At 35.9% G+C, this 22,572-nt stretch overlaps 2 protein-coding genes across 2 annotated transcripts; both read right to left on the bottom strand.

The window, feature by feature from the left end:
- Positions 1 to 8,925: 8,925 nt before the first annotated feature.
- Positions 8,926 to 11,274, bottom strand: LOC149373946 (odorant receptor 13a). Its single transcript, XM_089595480.1, has 4 exons — positions 10,979 to 11,274; positions 10,499 to 10,756; positions 9,048 to 9,411; positions 8,926 to 8,982 (listed from the first exon to the last, which is right to left on the bottom strand). Exons 1-4 carry the CDS (start codon positions 11,272 to 11,274, stop codon positions 8,926 to 8,928), a joined length of 975 nt encoding a protein of 324 aa, XP_089451606.1.
- Positions 11,275 to 12,469: 1,195 nt separating this feature from the next.
- On the bottom strand, positions 12,470 to 17,305 carry LOC106644123 (facilitated trehalose transporter Tret1). Its single transcript, XM_014359513.2, has 5 exons — positions 17,233 to 17,305; positions 16,983 to 17,165; positions 16,667 to 16,863; positions 14,567 to 14,873; positions 12,470 to 13,104 (listed from the first exon to the last, which is right to left on the bottom strand). The coding sequence occupies exons 1-5, from the start codon at positions 17,300 to 17,302 to the stop codon at positions 12,470 to 12,472; spliced, it is 1,392 nt and encodes a 463-aa protein (XP_014214999.2). The 5' UTR covers positions 17,303 to 17,305.
- Positions 17,306 to 22,572: the final 5,267 nt, after the last annotated feature.

Below are 22,572 nucleotides of genomic sequence, written 5' to 3' on the forward strand. Positions count from 1 at the left end.
GCGTCAACCTGTACTAACTGTCGGTGGGTTCCGCATGTCAACAAACTCCGAAATATCAGATGGCATGGGAGCGAAAACAGTAAAAAATATCAAAGTTTGTTGACATGCGGAACCCACCGACAGTTAGTAGGTACAGGTTGACGCTAGCGCTACCCGACCATGCGGCGTTACCACGACCTACGTAACTTAACTGCTGGCAGCATTTGCGGAATACACCCATAGTATACTTGCTCTTTTTCGTGACATTTTCCGACATTCTATCGTCTGCTTTGCTTTGTTTACAATCAGAAAATGTCACGAAAAAGAGTTATAGTAGACCGACGTCGTCTGCTTTACTGCTGGTGAGATTGCGGATCACATCACCAGTAAATCGACAGTAGCGCTCCCAACCACGCAACGTTGTCACGTCGTACATATGTAACTGCTGGCGGCGATTGCGGATTACACCCATGAACGTTCACATTGAATTAAGCAAAAAATGTCTATGTGAACAGCTCCGTTATATGTCTGTGCATAGAGGTATGGAACACGGACTGGAGGTAGCAAAGGCTGCAGTAAAATATCACAAAAAACGGCCCATTTTTTTTTTTTTTTTTTTTAATACATCGTACTTAATACTTTTCATTCGAGATGTGTGGCTTATAAAAAAAAAAAAAAAGTAAATCTCATTGAAAAATAATTGTTATCGAGCCTTTGATACAAAAATGTAATTTTTTGCGTAAATTTATGCCATTTCTCATCAAAACAAAAATTTTTTAAAGTGCAAGATAAGTTCCACCGATTTCATTTTCGGAGAGTGATGTTCGTCGTCGTTGTGGCTTTTATTGAGAAGTTTATGTGGAAAAAAAAAATTTTTAATATTCGATTATTGTATATAGTTTTTACCAGTTACAACTTCAATATAACTTGCCAACATCGGATTGTTGATAGTAGAACATCACATCAGCAACAATCAATCTTTTTTAATTTGTCCATTTCAGACAAATATAAAAATTATTCTTAAATTACAAACATTAAATTAGTATATTAATGTAATTGTTTTACGTATAAAAATTATAAACTAAGTTTCACCACTGAGGAAATCAATAAATAATTACAAAAAAGTTTCTATCTCTCCGTCTTGTCTCCGTCTCGTCCACTATTTTTTTGCATCATACAGTGAGTGAGGCGTCAAAGCACTGCCGGTACCTGTATTTTCTAGGTATTTAGAAAAAATATGACATTTTCAGCTTATTTTACTATCTTATTTTAGTTACCACATGCCAATGATTCTTACAAAATTTTTTCAGTTAAACTTTTTTTAACGACAAAAAGTATTAGCCTAACATGCATTATCAGGAAATTTTGAATAAGTGATTTACGATATCATGAAGCTCCTTTGCCTTAGTGTCACCAAATGAGATATATGTCATTTAATAGTTTCGATTACCCCGAATTTAACGATTCCCTTATTTACACTTTTCATCGAACAAAATCTTGAAAAATGAAAGCTTACAGTTTGCTCTTTTAACAATAGCGGTTATGGCAGACATAGTGAAAATAACGATTTTCAATCTTAATCGGAAGTGTCGAGTATTATGAGTATACACGTATTGTGGATTTTAAATTCATCTTTCAAATTCCCTCGTGAGGAATACGGCTAAACGGACTAGAAATTGAAATAATTGCAAAAAAAGGCATGTGTCAGCGTACATTTTCTGTTATGAGAACGTCAGTCAAGGCGCCATATTGCTTGGCAGTAGCGGGCGAAATTCAAATTCAAATGCTGATATCTTAGAATAAATACAACATATATATTTATGTTGGAATCCCTTTACCGACTACTCCAGTTTTTTTTCCATCTCAATTTGGGTTGGCATCCCTACACGAGGGAGCCTCCATATATGATTTTACTCTATTTTCATAATTATAGTTTTTTGAAATCAAAAATTCCAATCAGGATTTACTTATACATCGCTAAGTAAAAATTAGAGCACAACTAAATCGTGTGGCGAATTTTTAAAAGTCTTAAAAATTTCAAATGGGATGGAAAATTTATTGAAATCCATCATCCATTGATAAAGTAACAAATGTATGAGTTTTCAATAAATATAAGTATGTATACCAACTAACTTGGTGGTTAGATTTTTTAATGATTTATTTCAATAATTTGAATTGAACAATTACTGGCATCTGATTATCTATGCATCCAGAAACATTGAGATTAAGCATAAGTTTTTTTTTCTCAATATGCAGCAGTTGATACTTGATCAAGGAATTGAAGGAAAGTGTATAGCAGTTTGTTTTTAAGCTTAAAGTGTGACATGATAAAAAAATACATCCCAAACATGAATAGCATGAATAGTTTTATTTATAATTCTGAACAGACTACTGGAAGTAACACTACTGTCAACTACGTACAAATCTAAATCAGCACCTGCTATTTATCGGAGATACTTCGCAGGAGTGCATAAAACGAAGCCGCTGTGTTTAAAACCTACAAACATTTAAATAAATTTAGTGAATTTAAAATAAGTATCATGTCTTTTTCTCACCATGGGCACAAAGTGCAACTGCCGCTTTGAGCCCTTGAAATCACTTTTCGTCGACGGGTGAAAAGTATTTTCAGCTCCAGGGGCCAAAATACCCACGGGCGGAAAATGGCACTTTGCTCCCTTGGTAAGAAAAACAACATACGTGTCTCGGGTCAGTGTACAAACAAGTTTGCACTTTTTGCCCTAGCGACGTAATGCACTAAAAAAAATTGAGATATAAGTATTGGCTCCGTGCATACACCGTGCTGCCCTCATTTCATATACCCCAAACCCATGTTAAATCTTAGGGAAGCAAATAGTACCCGTGGCAGCCACCGGCGACACCATACCCCCAAGTAAAGTGACAGCCATCGCCAGACCTCCCCTCCAACTTCATGCACGGAACCAATAATGAGTGTTGCAGGTATAGCACACCTCCGTGAGTTTGCTGATCGACATAACCTGAAATTTGAGTGCCGTAACGCAACAGCACTTCTGGGCTCTGGCGATGGCAAACATAAGATCTTTTTGTTGTGCAACGGGTAACTGATACCAAGGCAGTTCGTGAAAGATGACGTCTCCTACGGCGGTACTTTCTCGGATGAGCAGTTCTCCGGGCAAACATAATAAAACCAATTGACAGAGTATCCCAATTAGAAAGACCTGATGGGACAATTGAGAAAAGTTTCAATCAGTGAATTTGCTATAAGTATTTATCTTACAACTTTATGTGGTCTTATAAAATTTTTCAAGATTTTTTCAACAGAGATTGTGGGTAATGTATTAACTCACTTTTGTACTGTTACTATGTCTCGTGACCAGCGCGTAAATGGACAAACACAACTCGAGGCCACTTGACATCAGCTGGACGAACATCATCGGGGCCAGAAGTTCGCTCGTCTCGTTCGTTATTCTTTTTAAAGGATATTAATATTGTTATTGTTATTACTATGATTATCATTAATATTACTATTTTTAATTAATTTTATGATGTGCGCATACATCTAGCAAGATCTTTAAAACAGAACCAAAATAATGGAGGACTTTCTCATTCATTGAAATGAATAACACATAAATTAATTTAGTTTTTTTTTTTTAATATTTAAATAGCACGTCTTCGATTAAGTGATACAATATAGTGTCGTACTCATGTACTTACTCCTTCAAGATGTTCTGTAAGAATTTTTTAAAATCCTTAAGAAAATCTCTAGTGGAAAGTCTAATCAGAGTATACACAAATTATGCCATAGGGTAAGTATGTGCGTATTTTTACAAATACTCTAGCCAAGTAAAAAACTAAAGCATTGAAGAATTTTCAGTATTGATTTTCTCATGCTCCAAGTTTCTATACTTTTAAATAACATCGTGTAAACTCGAGTTTTATTATATTAATAATTAAACTTTAAGTAAATATTCTTTGTGCATTAATTTTTACTTTGTCGCATTGGGACTGAACTTTTTGCACCATTGGTGTGTTACAAGTTACGATTTATGTGACTGACGGAGGGAATCAGAACAGTACTTTTAGCTAATAGTAAAAAAGAAAAAAAGTACTTTTCATGGCATATATTATTTCGTGCGAAACACAACCAAGCTCAGAATAAAATTGAAAATGATATTTTTTGAACAACAATGCAGTTTGTTTATCACAACCAAAATTTCTGTACATGATATAATTTTTCCAAGTCGAACCCCTTGACACTTTAACGTATTAATCACTTGCACAAAAATTTTACGTTTCTAAAAATCCATAATAATATTGTTATGATACATTAAATCAAACGGTTCTAAGAAATTTAAGAAAACCTTATTATTTTTCGATGATGATCAATGTATCCTTTGATTTTCATTTGAAATTCCGATGATCCAATAGTAACATTATTGCAAATTTTACGAAATCTCGCTGCCACTAAATGAAATTGGCCGCAAACGTGCAATACCAGAGTCATTACAGTAGCCTCAAGACCAATGGCGCCTAGTATACAGCAGGTTATAGCTATCGCCTGATCACAAAGTAAGATTTCAAAATTTGGTGATCGTTGCGTATCCATACCGTACCTGCAAACTCAATTTTTCATTATTTGATCTCAGGAATACATCTTTTTTTCATCCAAGTAAAACAAAGATTTTACCATATCTCAAGTGGAAGCTGACGGATATAATCTGTACCATTCGCTCGACGATAGTTAGTAACGGTTATTGCGATGGAAATTGGGACAAAAGTAAACACATTCAACATTCCCGCGATGAATAGTCCGATAGTGATGCGATTAGCTAGGCTCGCAAATTTCTCAAAATGTTCCCGCTCTTGCCGATCTTTCGTTATTGACCAAAGATCTTTTGCACTCTCGTACATTTGGAAAAATTTCTTCCGACGTGCCATAATGTAGAACATTTTAATCATAAATTGAATTATCACGATCATTTTGCTGCCAACGTCTAGTAATTTATATGTATTTAACCATAATTTCTTCGTTTAACTTCAAAAATTATATATTATCACCTGTTACAAGTTCAATATCTTGCCGGTATCGGATTATTGTAGCAAATTGTGGTACATACAAGGTGCTAACTGCGATAATAATGAACATTGTACGAAAGTATCTGAATATTCGCGAGGATGCTGTGTTTGTCTTGTTAGGCCAGAATCCCATAATGTTAAGAAGATACCGATTTAGCCACACAAAATCGTCGAACGAGGATATTTCGTTCGCATCATCGACTATTTGCTTCTTTGACATTGCAATAATAAGTAGCTATATGCTGATTGCAAAACTACGATTCGAAGATGAGTTTTTATTCCTGAAAATTTCCAATTTTTTTATTTTTTATTTTCACAAACTTGCGTTTATTTAAGGTGGCTGTATAAAAATTAATTAATTAGATTGTTCTTTTTTTTTTTTTTTTTTTTTTTTTTTCATGTATAAAATACCAAGCTGACCGACTCGGTTAATACTTCTCACCTCCACCAGTTTTGTACACGACTTTATATGTAATGATGATTATAATTCAGTAACTATGTACCGACTTAGACAGTGGATCAGCTGGTACTCCACTTTTCACGCCTTTTATTCGACACTTTCAAAGTGAGGTGACATTGATTCACATTTATGCTACTTTAGCTGCACTACCTATGCACAGAGGATGTTCCTCTTTTTTTTTCAGAATACGTCCTTGGGTACGATCAGAGCAAATCTGCTTTGACATATTTCTACAACATAACGCTAGACAAAAACTGTGGATGAATATCACGGTCATGGCAGGTTTCACGCTTCGTTCACAGATCTGCTCTGAATATTTTTTTTGTTTTGTCAATCTGATTGTTAAAGAAGAATTCAGTCGTTTTTACCTTAAAACAACGTTAATAAGCATTCTGAAATGGGGATAATTATTTTGGTTATGGATTAGTGATGTTTCAAATTTATTGTTTGTTGTTTGCAAGTAAAATCATTTTTCCGCCCTCGGGTGGTTTTGAGAGGCTGGTACTTCCTCGGGTGAAAAAGCAGTTTTCCGGAACTCGTTCGAAAAGTCTCCTTTACGAACCTCGTTACGCAAACAGAGACTTTTTAAACTCGTAGGAAAACTACTATTTCCTAATAGTGTGTGGAAAATAGGTGTTTTCCACACTATTTTTAGTGCGACACATCAAATTTCCCACACTGATCATGAAAAAAGTGTGTGTAATAGTAGTTTTCCTACGAGTTTGAAAAGTCTTTGTTTGCGAACCGAGAGGTTTGCGGCCCGAGCCGAAGGCGAGGTCCGTAACGAGGTTCGTAAAGGAGACTTTTCGAACGAGTATCGGAAAACTGCTTTTTCGCCCGAGGAAGTACCAGCCTCCCAAAACCACCCGAGGGCGGAAAAACTATTTTCCGGTGTGCGGCAAAGATTTTTTATTTTTCAGTGTGCGGAATAGTAGTTTTCCTACGAGTTTGAAAAGTCTTTGTTTGCGAACCGAGAGGTTTGCGGCCCGAGCCGAAGGCGAGGTCCGTAACGAGGTTCGTAAAGGAGACTTTTCGAACGAGTATCGGAAAACTGCTTTTTCGCCCGAGGAAGTACCAGCCTCCCAAAACCACCCGAGGGCGGAAAAACTATTTTCCGGTGTGCGGCAAAGATTTTTTATTTTTCAGTGTGCGGAATAGTAGTTTTCCTACGAGTTTGAAAAGTCTTTGTTTGCGAACCGAGAGGTTTGCGGCCCGAGCCGAAGGCGAGGTCCGTAACGAGGTTCGTAAAGGAGACTTTTCGAACGAGTTCCGGAAAACTGCTTTTTCGCCCAAGGAAGTACCAGCCTCCCAAAACCACCCAAGGGCGGAAAAATCATTTTCTACACTCCTGAAAATATTTTTACAAAAATTTCTAAGAAGTTAACGAAATATCATACGTTATTTGAAATGACTTTTCATACTACCAGCAAGCTGTGTTATATTCTATTTAATTACAATATTTAATTAAACAGTTGAAACACAAGATTTTTCAAATAGAATTGTAATATTGTAATAAAATTAGGTTTATTTATATAGTTTTTAAAAAATAAAAATGATTTTTTTTTTTTAAAGAACGTTTATTTTATTTATTTTGTAGTCGGGGGGCTTCGACCCCCCCCCCACCGGAGGCTTCGCCCCTTGGTCCCCCACCAGGGGCTGCCGCCCCTGGACCCCGCATAACCTATCTTGTGAGTTAATTATTTTTTACTTTATATTCAACTATTTTTTAATAATTCAGAAATTTATTATATTAATATTAATTGTATCCAACTCATACGGATGAATAATGCATAGTGCATAAACTTCAAAATCATTATTTAAATTACTTATTCTACTACTTATATCAATTTTCCTCACACATATTACGAAAAATGGTGTACGTAACTCGTGCGGACGATTTCCCGTACTCGGGTGATTGACTCGCACTCGTGGCCGATGCCAGTAACTTCGGCCACTTGTGCGCATCAATCACAACTCGTGCGGGAAATCTTTTATTCCGCACTTATAACGTAAATAACTATAAAAATAGCATTTCGTTTTCATTTGACACTGGTGTGTAAATAATATGAAGTATCAAACCGAATGCATATAATAAATAAAATTTTTTAGTAATTTAAAATAAATTTTTGAAGTATAAGAATTATTGATACATAACCATAATATTTTTAACGTTCAAAACATTTGTAAATTGATTTTTATTTTTATTTTTTATTTTTAAATCTAAATTGCATTGTTTTTTGTAAGGGGTGACAATGTATGAGCTTTTCGGAGTATAATTTTTTGCAAAATAATCTATTGTTTTAGTTACATACTTATAATTGTTGAAACCGATTTGAAAATCATAAATTAATAAATAATTAGTCACCAGTTTTACTTTACCGATTTGAATGGCAACATTTATTTTTCTGCTTGGCTGAGAACATCAGAGTTTTTTTCGAGTTAACTCGTATTAAACCTTATTTATAGAAAGAATGGAGCATTTTGTTCTGAGATCCTTCAAAGGAGGACCTTTTTTCTGTTAAACTAGTCGATTAAAAGAAGTATAATGTCGATGTGCAATGTTTTATGTGGTAGAATCATATAGTGATGATAGACATAACGACAATAACCCTTAAAATACGGGAGACAATAGACTGAGCCAGTAAAATTTAACGTGCACTAAAAACTAAAAATCGGGTCGTCGAGCCAACCAACTTTTTTCATGACCAGTCAGGTACTTTACCATAACAAAGAACTGTGATTTTTCTTTGATTCAACGTGATTGAACTTAAGTTTTTTTAAACTATTTTATCCATTATTCGTCTAATAAAATACACTTCTTACATCAGAGACACAGTATACCAGCGAAGATGTGAACGCGACAAAAATCCACGTTGCAACTGACGCAAGACGAAAGACAAGCGAAGAAAGTAAGGAGAAAAAAAGAAAAGAAAATCGTCAATACGAAAGTGAATCTAAGTATACATGCGTATCGGCGACGGAAAGAGTTGCAAGATGTAGAATGGAAATAAATAACGAGGGTACACCCTCCTATAGCCGCGAGAGCTATGTACCGCAGTTGAATATTGTCACACCCTGTTATTTGCCGACTTTTACCGTCGACAGCAACTTTAATGGCGTGGCAATGACTGTCTTCTTGAATATTCACGACGCCACTTTTCTCTCCCCTTTTCGTAGAAGCTGCCAGTCGTACACGTCATACGTACACTGCAGTTGACGCTCAAACATCTTCGGTGATCCAAGTCCACATCTTGCATAATATTCTCGCATTTGATTGCAAATAGTAGTAAAAAAAAAAAAAAAAAAAAAAAAGAAAAAATGAAAAAAGGTCCGGTGGAAATTTAATTTTAACAACAACGGAAGTGCGACATTTGAATATCTCTCTACTCATCGTGTAACGCGTAAAATACATGTGATATATACATGTCGTCTCACTCGATCGACAAACTACGTAACATAGTGAAATAAGAAGCCGCGGCGTTAAATATCTGGAAAAAAACGCAAGTAAAAAATCGTCCACACATCGAACCCATTAAAAAAATGTACTTCTCACTTCTGCCAGTTTCCTCAGCGACATGACCTGAAAGCTGAGGGCCGTGACGCAGCAGCCCCTTCGCGTCCTCATGATGAAAAAACGGACGTCCCGCTGTTGTTTCGCCGAGAGCCAGTACCAGGGCATCTCGTGAAAAATAACGTCGCCGAGGGCACGGCTCTCGTGGATGAGGAGCTCGCCGGGCCAGCACCATACGAGCAGCTGCAGGAACATCGTTATTACGTAGACCGTGTACTTTGCGCGGTCGACTCTGCTCTCGTTGGCCACGATCAGGGCGAAGCCGCTCAGGCAGATCTCCACGCCGCTCGACATCAATTGGATGAATATCACGGGACTCAGTAGGTTTCGCGTGTCGTCGGCCAATCTAGCTTGTCAAAAATAGTCTTTTTTTTTTTTTTTTTTTTAGTTGAGCTGATCGTGGAAAAAAAAATACTGTCAATTTTACGGAGAAAATACCGTTGAAACTTTATTAGTCACGGTATGGCGGTGCCACAACTTTATCGCGAAAATTTCGAAAATAGCATTTTTTTATATATGTATGTATATATATATTAAATAAAAAAAAAATTACTCATTTATAAAAGTAGTGTATTAAACCAGCCTCAAGTTTGGGGTATAAAATTGATTTATAGAAAATTAAAAAAACATATTTTTTTTATCAGTCGCTTGATTTTTTTGAAAAATCGGAATAGTATTTTTTTTTATTGTTTGATGATACAAGCACCTGGGAGTTTAGATTTTTTTAAAACTGAATAATATTAAACAATATTATTTATGCAAATTAATAATATTAAATAATAATATTAAAATTAAATAATTAAATAAATAATTAAATAAATTAACATTTTTAAAATCAAATTATATTATTTATATTAATAAATAATTAAAAAAATTTCATTAATAGTAATAAAGAAATAATTTTAAATAATATTGTTTTTATAAATAAATAATCCGAGAGCTGTACACTTATGCATTGTAAAAACTAATTTAAAAATTAATACAAAATCAGTCACTTTAATCACGAAAAATGTAAGAACCAATTTGTACCGAAACCTAGAATCAAATGGCAATGGTCTGGGTAAGGGGTAAGAAAGTAAAAAATTGCCATTTATAAATAATTGATATGAATTATTCTATTTTTCTCAAAACACATTAATTTTACTTTAAACGTTTACACGAACTATGATATCTCAAAAAATTTTGCAAATTACAATAACCAATAACCCTCATGAAATTCAAACCCAAATTTATAATTTTTAATCATAACAAGAATAATAACTGATTACGTACGATTTGTACGTAGAATTTGAAATATATGTATATATTATCTTGTAATTTAATAAAGAATCTCAAATAATAACGTTTGACCAAAAATGGGTGTAGCAATCGTTAGTTTACAGAAAAATAAAAATGTTAACCAATTCATTGTTTGTTTGCAGCAAACGACGTACCTTATGATTCGCTGATGATGATGTACGTGGTCCCTAAATTTTTCTTTAAATCGCGTCTCGAACTCCATTTGGTTGTTTGTGCGGCCCATTTCGCTGAATCTAGCGCTCAACAGTCGAAATTGACCGCACACGTGGAGCACGAGGGTCATCATGGTTGCGTCGAAGCCCATTACACCTATTACGCTATATATCATTCCCGTTGTCTGGTAAATGAAGACCACCTCGTAATTTGGCGAGTGTTGGGTATCGATTCCGTATCTGCACGTTACGTATGTTATAAAACGCGATAAGCCATTTAAAAAAAAAAAAAAAATTTCATCCGTTTGATGTTGTGAATAATCAACGTCAATTAATTAATCTAAGTAAATGATACAATTACTAATTTATTTGAATCATATTTAATCCCTGATGTATTCGACAAAAAATACAACGAATAGTGAAAAAATGGTTAAATTATTTGTATTTACTGTATAAAAGCACCTAATGTCGATAGGTAGACTGGCATTGGCATCGACAGACGGCGACATGAATAACGAAGCGAGGGTAAACATAAAAACATTTGATATACCCACGATGAAGAATATTATGGTACAATTTTTGGCCAATTTTGCCAATTTCTCGACTTTATTACGTTCCACCTCGTTATTGGCTGTTTGCCAAATATTTTTAGCTTCGTGATAAATGCGCCGAAATTCGCGACGGTGCGCCAACATGTAAAACATCTTGAAGACCAGCTGACCAGCTTCCAGGGCGATGCCGCCTATACCTTTATACATTAGGATTAATTTTCTTTTCCCAATAACATACAATATATTTTTTATTTATTTATTTTTTTTTTTACACATATGGTATATATTTAATCTACTTTAAAGTATATAAACCTGTCAGTGTTGATAGGTCCTTCCAACAAATGACGACCGTCATTACTAGGGGCACGAATAAACTAAAGACGAAGAATATCGAGATGACGAGCCGAAAAAGCGTAAATGGCCGAGAGGCTTGGCCATCGTTAGATCCCACGGGCCAAAAGCCCAAGAAACCCAAAAGGTATCTGTTTGGCCAAAGAAAATCGTCGAAACTTTGCGATTGCCTTTTTTTCACGACGATCTCCATCACTTGGAGAAAAATTAATTTCTCTCTTTCGGTACGATCCTTTTGCCCTTGATCCAAGTTACATCGTGAAAATTCAACGTTTAACCGTAGGTTTCAGTTACCATGGAAGAGAAAAAAAAAGTCACTGGGAAACGAGCACTTCAAAACAACGATTTGTTGGACAAGACAACATCGGTTACCATCGAAACTGACGTACAGCAACAAAGAAGTGAGAAAATAAAAATAGTAAATCGAAGGGAAACGCGATGCGAATAAAATATTCCCTCTGAAGCGATTTATCGCTCTTCCGAGAAAACAACCTTTCCTCTGCACTAAGGTGCCATTTGCACATAGCTTCTGTCTTATTCTATTTTTACGATAAATGCATCTGCAATTTATTTTCTTTCGACTTACACCGTCTTCGATTTTATCGCCCATATACAATGTATCGCGTCGCGAAAAGAGGTGGTGCACGTACTTATACGCAATGGCACCAAATAACAGGCAGCGGTAAATAACCCCTCGTCAAATATTCAACGCGTCGGCTATTTTTTTTTTTTTTTTTCTCTCTCCACATTGACTTGGCGCCTCTCTCTCAGTCTTCCCTTGGAACTCGCACTGCAAAGCAACTACACAAGGACGAAAGTGGCGTATAAAGACACACATTTTTTTATTTGAAAAATGGTATATATATTTATCACCTATATAATTATTATTATTATTATTATTATTATTATTATTATTGGTACTCGTACATTTACGGACAAACAAGCGCCCCGTAAAAGTCGAACAGAGAGAGAGAGAGAGTAACCGGCGATTGATTCGCGCTTTTGACTCAATTACGAAAAAAAAAAAAAAAAAAAAAAAAAAATGGCACCATCACGTCTTTTCCTCGGGCTCGGCTTGGATGTCCTTGAGGCTCTTGCCCATGGTCTCCGGCACGGTGAAGTAGAAAAAAACGGCGGACAGGAGGGTCCCAGTGGCGTAGAGCCAGAACAGGTAGACCGGTCCGACGAGGTTGAGCAGGGGTATGAAGGTGCCGGCCGACAGGGAGGAGAAGAGGGCGGCGCACCCGCTGTAGCTGAGACTGGCGATGGTCTTGAGGCTCGGGGAGAAGAGCTCGCCGACGAGGGTGCTGGGTATACAGCCAACCCCGGCCGAGTAAGAGGCCGTGTAGAGGAGGAGACAGGTGCAGGGCAGCCAGGTGAGGGTTGGGGCGTCGTGGCCCAGCTCGAGGATGAGGAGGAAGTGCAGGCCCATGGCACCGAGGAAGAGGGCCATGCCGAGGCTCGAGCTTATCATGAGGAAGCGCCTGCCCAGCCTGTCAACGAGGCAAGTTGCCGCGAGGCCGGATATTATGGCGAAAAAGCCCACGCCCACCACCACGTCCGACGGGGTCAGGCTCACCCCGCTTTTGCTCAGGATTATTTCCATGTAGTTGTTGATGACGTTGAACGCCCCGAAGAACAGGCTTATGTTTATCAGGAACATCGTGCCGAACGACTTGAGGTACTCTGAGGGAAGAAACGGACACGTATTGTTTATTATATTTTCATGATTTATAAGGATGCATAAGAGCAAACGCTTAAAATGGCACTCGAGAGGACGCGGGAGGGAGAGGTTGTGTGCGTTGATTTAACGGCTAACGCTTTTCAATCATCAACATGACGCCTTCCTCCCGAGTCCTCGTTAATCCGGGTCAAATATTATCTCATTTAATTAATTATTTATAATAATAAAAAAAGGTAACAAAAAAACTATAAATCATACACCAAATGATAAAGTCGAGGTTTGTGACTATAACAACATTGATCTTTCTTATTTTTTTCGAATTGCAACAAATAGTATCACGATAATTAATTTGTTTTTATAAAAAATCAACTATAATTAATGGTAGATTTTATCAGTTATACTAGATAATTTTATATTATTTGATAACAAATAACATATTTTATAAGCTCCAAGTTTCAGTTTTTAGTTCATTTTTCACCTTTTCAGATGGCATTTTTCACTAAAAATAAAAAATAAGACTAATAATAATTATTAATACAAGTTGTTGAATTCTAGTCTTAAATATTGAATTTATTATTTCTTACGATCGGTTTTTATCACTAGTCATTTACTGAGATAATATTTTCTGGGGTGTGTTTATTATTTCTTCTTTGATAAAATAAAGTGTAAAAATTGTGTCCCGTAACTTTCTCGCATTAAACTTTCACGTCGATAAGGTAAAGTCATGTGCATATATTATACGCATGAGTATATGTTATTAGTGTGTTACTATGCAGCCACGGTAGTATAGGATAACTGGTCCAATTGGTTCATTAATAGATAGACGTTTAAAAAAAGTTATAAATATTAAACAAAAATATACATTTAAAATATATTCTTCATACATTTTCTAAATTAATTAAGAATTTTGGTTTAACATGTTTTTTTAATTATAACATATTTTTTTAATTCTTCAGACATACATTTTATGAATGTAAAAGATATTTTTTATTGGCAAAGAAAATATTTCAGCTTAATCGACTTTCTAACGTTTACCTCATACACCAGTTACCAAGGCCAAAGCGGCTAGTCATCAAGATTTGAATTTTTTATATATTTTCTGTCACTATTAATTGATTGATTAACAATATATTGAAGTATACGTTTCTTAGGCTAAAAACGATGGCATAATAAAGTACCTACTAAAGGTATAGTAACACCGTAACATAGACTAGTATCACGAAACTATTGTCTGAAAAAAAAGCCAATTACCTTATCAACGCGAGCACTTTTTACGGGAAAGTCATGGGACAAACATCCTATAATTATTAATTTGTTAAAGATAGGACGAGTATGGCTATTCTCGTTGAAAAACATAAGGGCGTTGGTTTACCAACTTTTGTCATTAGTACGGAAGAGTGAAGAAGACGTGACCACAAAAAGCCATTTTTGTCCAATGAAAAAAAAAAAAAAGAAACGACTCACTAGGTTTTCCAAGCTCGCGCAATCTGTCCCGAAGAGTGACCTGGGAACTGTTGACGTAGTCCTGTAGCTCCATGAGGTCCTGCTTGACGTTGCGCTGCCTGCGGAACCACTGAAGCGACGCCTCGGCCTTTTCCATGTCGCCGACCATCACGTAACGATAGGGTGAATCCGGTATGAATGGAAACAGCAACAGGAACATGCCGTTAGGCACCATACACACGTAACCGTACGTTCTCACCGAGAGACGGGGTCCCAAGAGGACACCCAAAAATTGGCCGATCGATTGGGTCGTTATGTTCCATAACACCTGGACACGCCAAATTGGATAATATCACTGTTACACATTGCACTCATTTTCACCTCTATCTCTGTGTGTGTGTAGTTTTTCTCTTGCGTGAATGTTAGTTTGTAGGTCGAAGAAGCTGTTAATTACGTAGCATTTGCAAGGAATTTTTTTTAGTTTTTTTATTTAACAATGATATAAAAACCTTAATTTAATTTCATCTATATCATCGCATTCATCTGTGAGATATGAGATACCTTATTGTTCCTCATAAATGTAAAACGTTATTTTATATAATTTTTTGTACAGTTTGTAGGTACACTTATTTTTTACAACAGGGATTTGTCACGTTATCTATGGATAATTATTGTTCAAAAAGTATGGTTAACATATAGAAGACAAAAACGAAGAAGATACTGATCCGATAGTGATGTATTTTTGAAATTACGTAAACGAAAAAATTTCAAATCAAGTGCCGCAGTTCAAGTTAAAGCGACGTCAACTCAAGAAAAAAATTTTAACGTCCAGTTTTAAGATGAATGAGTATCTGGTTTTCTACACATAATACTTTGCCTTGGATGAAGCTATTAAACCATCAAGAATAATATTGTCTAGTTTCCTACTCCTAATACTTTGGATAAAGCTATTATTACGTCAAAACCATAGAAGGGTGAGTTATACGTTACATACTATACAGCACCATCTTACGTGTAATATCCATTTAATGTAAGGTAACATTTTTGAGATAATGTCCTTTTTTCAAATTGATTCTAAGGATTTCCATTTATTGCTGATCTCTTTTTGACGCGGATTTAATGACTTCTATGGTAATCGTGCGAAATATTTGTTTAGTTCTAACATCTGTTTTAGATTAATTGGAGCACACTGTTGTAGTTGGTGGAACCTTAATCTCAACACCCGGTCAATAACAATCATAATCTATATGGTAAACCATAAGTAACGTGATGTCCCTAACATTTATTAGACATATTGAGGACCACGGCACTGAGACCTCATCTTAGCTAGCTAAACCCGGTCCCACATTTACACATTTTTTCAATGAGAATGCGATTCAACAACCTTATCGTATATATTAACTGCCGAAATTCATACGAATGATTAAAGTAAATGTAATATTACGCTGCACGCATGCATGGGTTTGCCGATTAGATGTACCTATACTATACGAGACTTTTTGTCGATTATTTTCCGCATTAATATAATCATTACATCAGATTTTTTTTTTTCTTTATTCATATTTCCTTCGTGGAAACCAGTAATAAAAAGTCATTATAGTTAACGGCGTTCGAGATTAAAACGAAAAAGTACAAATTCCAATGCATTAAAATGACATATCAAATTTACTTTTATTTTTGGTATCTTCATCTTCATTTTTATTTTTCCTTTATCCAACTCGTCCACGAACTTTTGGTAACTTTTTCCTTTTGACATCTCGCGAGAAAAAAAAAAAAAAAAAAACAATATGATTCCCAAATCTCGTTAGCCACGAAAACTTTTTTTGTTCTAAAATCCCTCGAGTCAACACACCCAATATAGGTACAAATCGTTTATTGAAGGCTCAACTCGAAAAAACTTTGACCACCCAACGATGAACCGGAGGCTACACGGATGAACACAACACCACATCATAAAAAACACGTGCACCTGGATCAACATTGACTCGGAAAAAAAAAAAAGCTTCTTCGACCAAACAGTGTTATTTGCAACAGGTTGGAGCGATCGAGAGTCCAAAGTCAATAACCCGTCTCCTCGATCGCCCAACAAATGCGCGCGTGTATACGTATATATTTGCTCGCCAAAGAGCCGCGGATCTCGGAATCGGCAATCTCGGCCAGGTAGAGGGAAATGGTGGTCCATATCATGCCCATCCCCAAACCCCAGAGGATCCTCGCTGCGTAGAGCCAAGCGATGCTGGCGGCGACGCTCGAACAAATCCAGCCGCACATGAGCGGCAGACCCGCGAAACACAGGGACATCTTCCTCCCGAGGGTATCTGCCGCCAATTATGAAATATTTTTACTCTGTTCCCATACACATATATATATATATATATATATATATATATATATATATATATATATATATTACATATAGAAAAATCGGTAACGGTACCTTGGACAATGGCCCCGATAACCGCCCCGAATATCCGGCCCATGTTCATCAGGGAGGCCAGCCACGTAAGCTGCTCGTCGCTCGCCTTTGGTATGTCGTCCATGCTCTCCTGCAGGGACAGCTTGGCCAAGTACGGCGACGACCAGCCGTTAGCCAAACCAACGACCAGCATGACAAGGCTCACTGGCCAACACACAAATACGTAAGAACTCGGAGGATGAGGGGGAAGGGAGGGAAAACAAAAACTTACGCGTTCCACTGGCTATGTACTGGGCGTAAAAGACCTTTTTTTCTTCGGCCACATGGCCAGGCTCCTTCATGGTCCTCCGCGAAACTATAGGCGATGGTGCCCTCGTCGCGCGACGAGACGCGACTGGCGCGTCATACACGCTTTTCAAGGGGGGACTGTAACTTGGCTTCGAACTGTTTGCTCGGTCCTCCTACGCGCTTCTAATGTTTGTACACCCGATAATATGCACAATGAGAGTGACGCCTGTCGGCTTTCCTTATTCTCGGGATGTCGTCGAACGAGCCTTATCTCTTCGTTGTGCTTGATAATTTAATGATCGGTACCTATAAGAATCCATGTCTTTGGGAATTGTCAATGGAGCCAATAACCCATAGCTATGTTATGTCGGACATCTGTGCGAGGAAGCAAGCGATGGAATTTAATCGATGGAAAGAAGCGCGGGAGCCCAGAGCAGAGATGAGTAGAGAGATTGCTAACGCCAATGCTACGGCGTGAGACAACTTTTTTCCACTGATCGGGGCGACCCGCCGCGGCCAGCCGTCGAACCAAGGCGCACATTTTTCGAGAGTGCGAGACTCGTTCACTCGTATCGAAGAGCGTGCGCCTACAAGAAGAGAAGTGGATTCGCGTGGAAATGAGCATATAGGCGCACATTTTGGCGACACGTAGAAGGAGTATACCGAATGTGTGCCTACGAGGAGAGGAATGGAAATCTGGAAATGTTGACTATAGCTATATATATCTGAGCGCACAGCCAAAGCAATAAGCGACGACACGAGTTTTTCTCTTTTGACTGCAACCGAGTATATGCTATATATATTTAACTGACTCTTACTCTCTCGCTCTTGCTTGAATGATATCTATCAATCTTACACTCGATTAAATCGTGAAACTAAATGCTCATATAATTATATGCACAGAATTTGATATCAAAACATTTTTTTTTTTTTTCCGTACGTTAATACTTAATTTGAAATCTAGTATTATTTTGAAAAAATGATCAGCTTAATTTTTTTAAGGATAACAGTTCAGCTATAACCACTGGTTAATTATTTTTCCTCATCATAATTGTTATGAACTGTAGGACAAGCCCCGGAGGTTATCGATGAACATATGTGACTTTCAGATCTCTTACTCTCGAAGTTTCGATGGCTAAGGTAGTAAGGGCTTATGCCACTACTTTTCTCGTTTTGCTATCTGAGGATCGATTCCAACTGTCGGCAAATTTTTAGAACGAAGTTCTTTATGTCGCGTTACTCGGGGGGCTGGAATTTTAAAACCGACAGATTTTTTTTTTTGGAAACGAAAGTGTTTTCACCCAAAGTCTCTTCCTTTCAAGTTTCCCCCCTTACCCCGTCCCCCTCACCGACTATTCTCTATACACTTCCCCTCTCCCCACTATATATGTATATCGGCCAACCGTGCCGTGTTACTCTTCCACACACCTTTGCCCACCATTCTTCCTCACACTCCCAATTTTATTTTCTCACAATAATTTTTATTTTACTTTGAATTTTTTTTCTTTTACAATTCTTAAAAAAAAAAAAAAAAACATTTTCCAATAAAGAGTTTTGAAACCCTCGACCTCCGGCATATGAGTCCAGTACCTTACCCACTCTGCTACGAGCGCTGCCGACTATGGGAACTCGGTTTCTTGTACTCGTCGTGCGGTTCGTAACTATAATATTCCATTTTTATATGCATTCACTGATACTACATTTAATTCATGATAAATTGTGCATTTGTGTTTAAAAAAAAAAAAAAAATTTAATTACCATAAATATGGTTATATAGATTAAACATAATAAGGCGCGTTATTACGCATTCAACATTTGTATTTTATGCATTTTGATGCATAAAATACCGACCGATTTTTATTAAACCTGAGGTTTTTGTTGGCATTACAGTAATGCTAATAATTACTGTTATAAATAAATTATTTTATAAATAAATTATTAAAATAAACATATACGATAGAGTTGCACAACGTATCAATGGTTTTTAAGATTTTGAATTCGACTAACTAATTTTGTTACAATGTCACATATTTATATAAATTAAAAAAAAAATAAAAAAAAGGAAATGAAAAAAAAGATTAAATGTGAAAATAAGAAAAAAATTAAATAGAGGAAATACAAAAAAATAAAAAAAAATATAATAAAATGAAATATGAAAAAAACAAAAAATAAAAAAAAAAACAACAACAAACCAGGGGGGATAAATGGGTCATGGGACCCGCGGTAAGAACGAAGTTCTTTGAACATGACGAGTATAAAAACACAATTTCTCAGGTAACAAGGGGGTCGCCAGACCCATTGAAAGAACGAAGCTCTATAAACGTTAATACTGCATTCATGTAGTTCACTAAACAAAAACTTGAAAAACGAATAAAAAAAAAAAATAAAAAAAATAGTTCAGTACTCACGATGGTTGAACTTCGTGAGTACTGTATTTATGCACGACGTTCTCACGAAGTTCAACCATCGTGAGTACTGAACTATTTTTTTTATTTTTTTTTTTTCTTCGTTTTTCAAGTTTTTGTTTAGTGAACTACATGAATGCAGTATTAACGTTTATAGAGCTTCGTTCTTTCAATGGGTCTGGCGACCCCCTTGTTACCTGAGAAATTGTGTTTTTATACTCGTCATGTTCAAAGAACTTCGTTCTTACCGTGGGTCCCATGACCCATTTATCCCCCCTGGTTTTTTTTTAACGTGATTCATCATTCTAGTTTATTTTCTTTTTATTTATGTTTTATTTATGTTTTATAAATAATATTAACAAACCCTTTTTTCCCTATACATCGAAATACATTTTTTTAATACTAATTATATTAAACAATTTCATAAGCTGATACTTATCGTTAGCATGGCCATTTCGGAATTTCATAATAATAAAATAATTTCTTAGGATATTAGTATAATTCTTACATTTAAAACTCCAAAGAAAGTAAGAGAGAAAAAATCCTTATACATAATTTTCATTAATTTTTTTTTTTTTTTTTCCAAGAAATGATTAAGCTGTTCTGATCGATATTTTTATCTATCTATACAATAATCATAATCTTCGGAGGCACAAGAAAACTTACATAAAACTCCCTAAACATTTATTTTCCGTCTTTTGTTGTAAAAAAATTTTTGGTATAGCAGCTATACTTATTGTGTTGATTAAATATGTAATTTCAATTTCAATTACATAATGTTGGTTCTAGACCAAACTTTTAATTAGCGTATGTAAGTATCAAAACTTAATACCTTTGAAAATTATGCAACAAAAATCTGAACAGTAATGAAAAACAGATCTTATGTATCAAGTTAACTCTTACGTTACTTAAAATTTTTACCTGGTAGTTACAACCACTTGTCACTTACATTATGAATTTCAAAAAAGTAAAAGTTTAACCTTGAACATAATTTTCGATAATTTATAAGAATTTATATGAAATTCCGAAATGGCCATGCTAACGATAAGTATCAGCTTATGAAATTGTTTAATATAATTAGTATTAAAAAAATGTATTTCGATGTATAGGGAAAAAAGGGTTTGTTAATATTATTTATAAAACATAAATAAAAAGAAAATAAACTAGAATGATGAATCACGTTAAAAAAAAAATTTGCCGACAGTTGGAATCGATCCTCAGATAGCAAAACGAGAAAAGTAGTGGCATAAGCCCTTACTACCTTAGCTATCGAAACTTCGAGAGTAAGAGATCTGAAAGTCACATATGTTCATCGATAACCTCCGGGGCTTGTCCTACAGTTCATAACAATTATGATGAGGAAAAATAATTAACCAGTGGTTATAGCTGAACTGTTATCCTTAAAAAAATTAAGCTGATCATTTTTTCAAAATAATACTAGATTTCAAATTAAGTATTAACGTACGGAAAAAAAAAAAAAAATGTTTTGATATCAAATTCTGTGCATATAATTATATGAGCATTTAGTTTCACGATTTAATCGAGTGTAAGATTGATAGATATCATTCAAGCAAGAGCGAGAGAGTAAGAGTCAGTTAAATATATATAGCATATACTCGGTTGCAGTCAAAAGAGAAAAACTCGTGTCGTCGCTTATTGCTTTGGCTGTGCGCTCAGATATATATAGCTATAGTCAACATTTCCAGATTTCCATTCCTCTCCTCGTAGGCACACATTCGGTATACTCCTTCTACGTGTCGCCAAAATGTGCGCCTATATGCTCATTTCCACGCGAATCCACTTCTCTTCTTGTAGGCGCACGCTCTTCGATACGAGTGAACGAGTCTCGCACTCTCGAAAAATGTGCGCCTTGGTTCGACGGCTGGCCGCGGCGGGTCGCCCCGATCAGTGGAAAAAAGTTGTCTCACGCCGTAGCATTGGCGTTAGCAATCTCTCTACTCATCTCTGCTCCTGCCCAGAGATCGTCTACAATTTACGACCTCGGCTGTGTGAGCGTGTGTCCTTATCTTTTGGAGATCAATGCCGGTTTTTTTTTTTTTTTTTTTTTTTTTTCGCTCGAAGAGCAAACAGAGATGAGTGTGGGTACGTTTTCCAAACGCCAGCTGAACTCTCTTCTCGCATTGTACGATCTTTGTTTGCTTTTTATGCTACTTCGTTATCGTGTGCGGGAGTATATTATGTGTACCGATTTACGGAAGGTTTGGGGAAATTTTTTCACCTTCTCAACACGTGTTGCGTAACGATGGCGTTATTGGTTTTTTGCTTTGTCCCGATGACGTCAGCGATAGAGATATGTGTGGTTATTTTAAACAATAGTTCAAAGGAAATTAAAAAAAAAATATCACTGTAGAGCGTTTCGTGGTAAAGTAAATATTTTTGAAATTCTTATCGTCGTACGATCGAAAATTCAAGTTCTTGAAAAAAATTAATTTTATGAATGTACATTTCATCGTACATCGATGAGTTACATTTGCCAACTGTAATACTTTTAACGCTCTGTCTTTTGTAGTAATGCAAATGTTAATATTTGGAAGGGCTTATTGTTTGACGCATTTTTTTTTTATTGACTTTTTTGGAATCCAAATCCAAATCCAGGATTTTTGTTGACTCGAAGAAAAGCTTTTATGATATTGATGCGATTTTTCGGCAAGTCCAATGAAATAGGTGTAGCTATTAATTTTATTTATACATTATTTTTTTTATTTTATTATAATGTTCTTGAGTGATTTTCGTGCTGCTCGATTAGAACACAAAGAATGCACGGAACGACGATCAATTGAGAACAGATTTGATCAAATATGACGTTTCATATTTTAAATATTAAAGCACAAACAATGATAGGTTGAAGTATAATCAAACTATTGTGAATATAAAATTATGTGAAAGATATTTATGGT

Source organism: Copidosoma floridanum, unplaced genomic scaffold, assembly GCF_036245765.1.
Source record: "Copidosoma floridanum isolate Cflo_tuat_1 unplaced genomic scaffold, Cflo_Japanese_pri ptg000025l, whole genome shotgun sequence".
NCBI lineage: Eukaryota > Metazoa > Arthropoda > Insecta > Hymenoptera > Encyrtidae > Copidosoma > Copidosoma floridanum.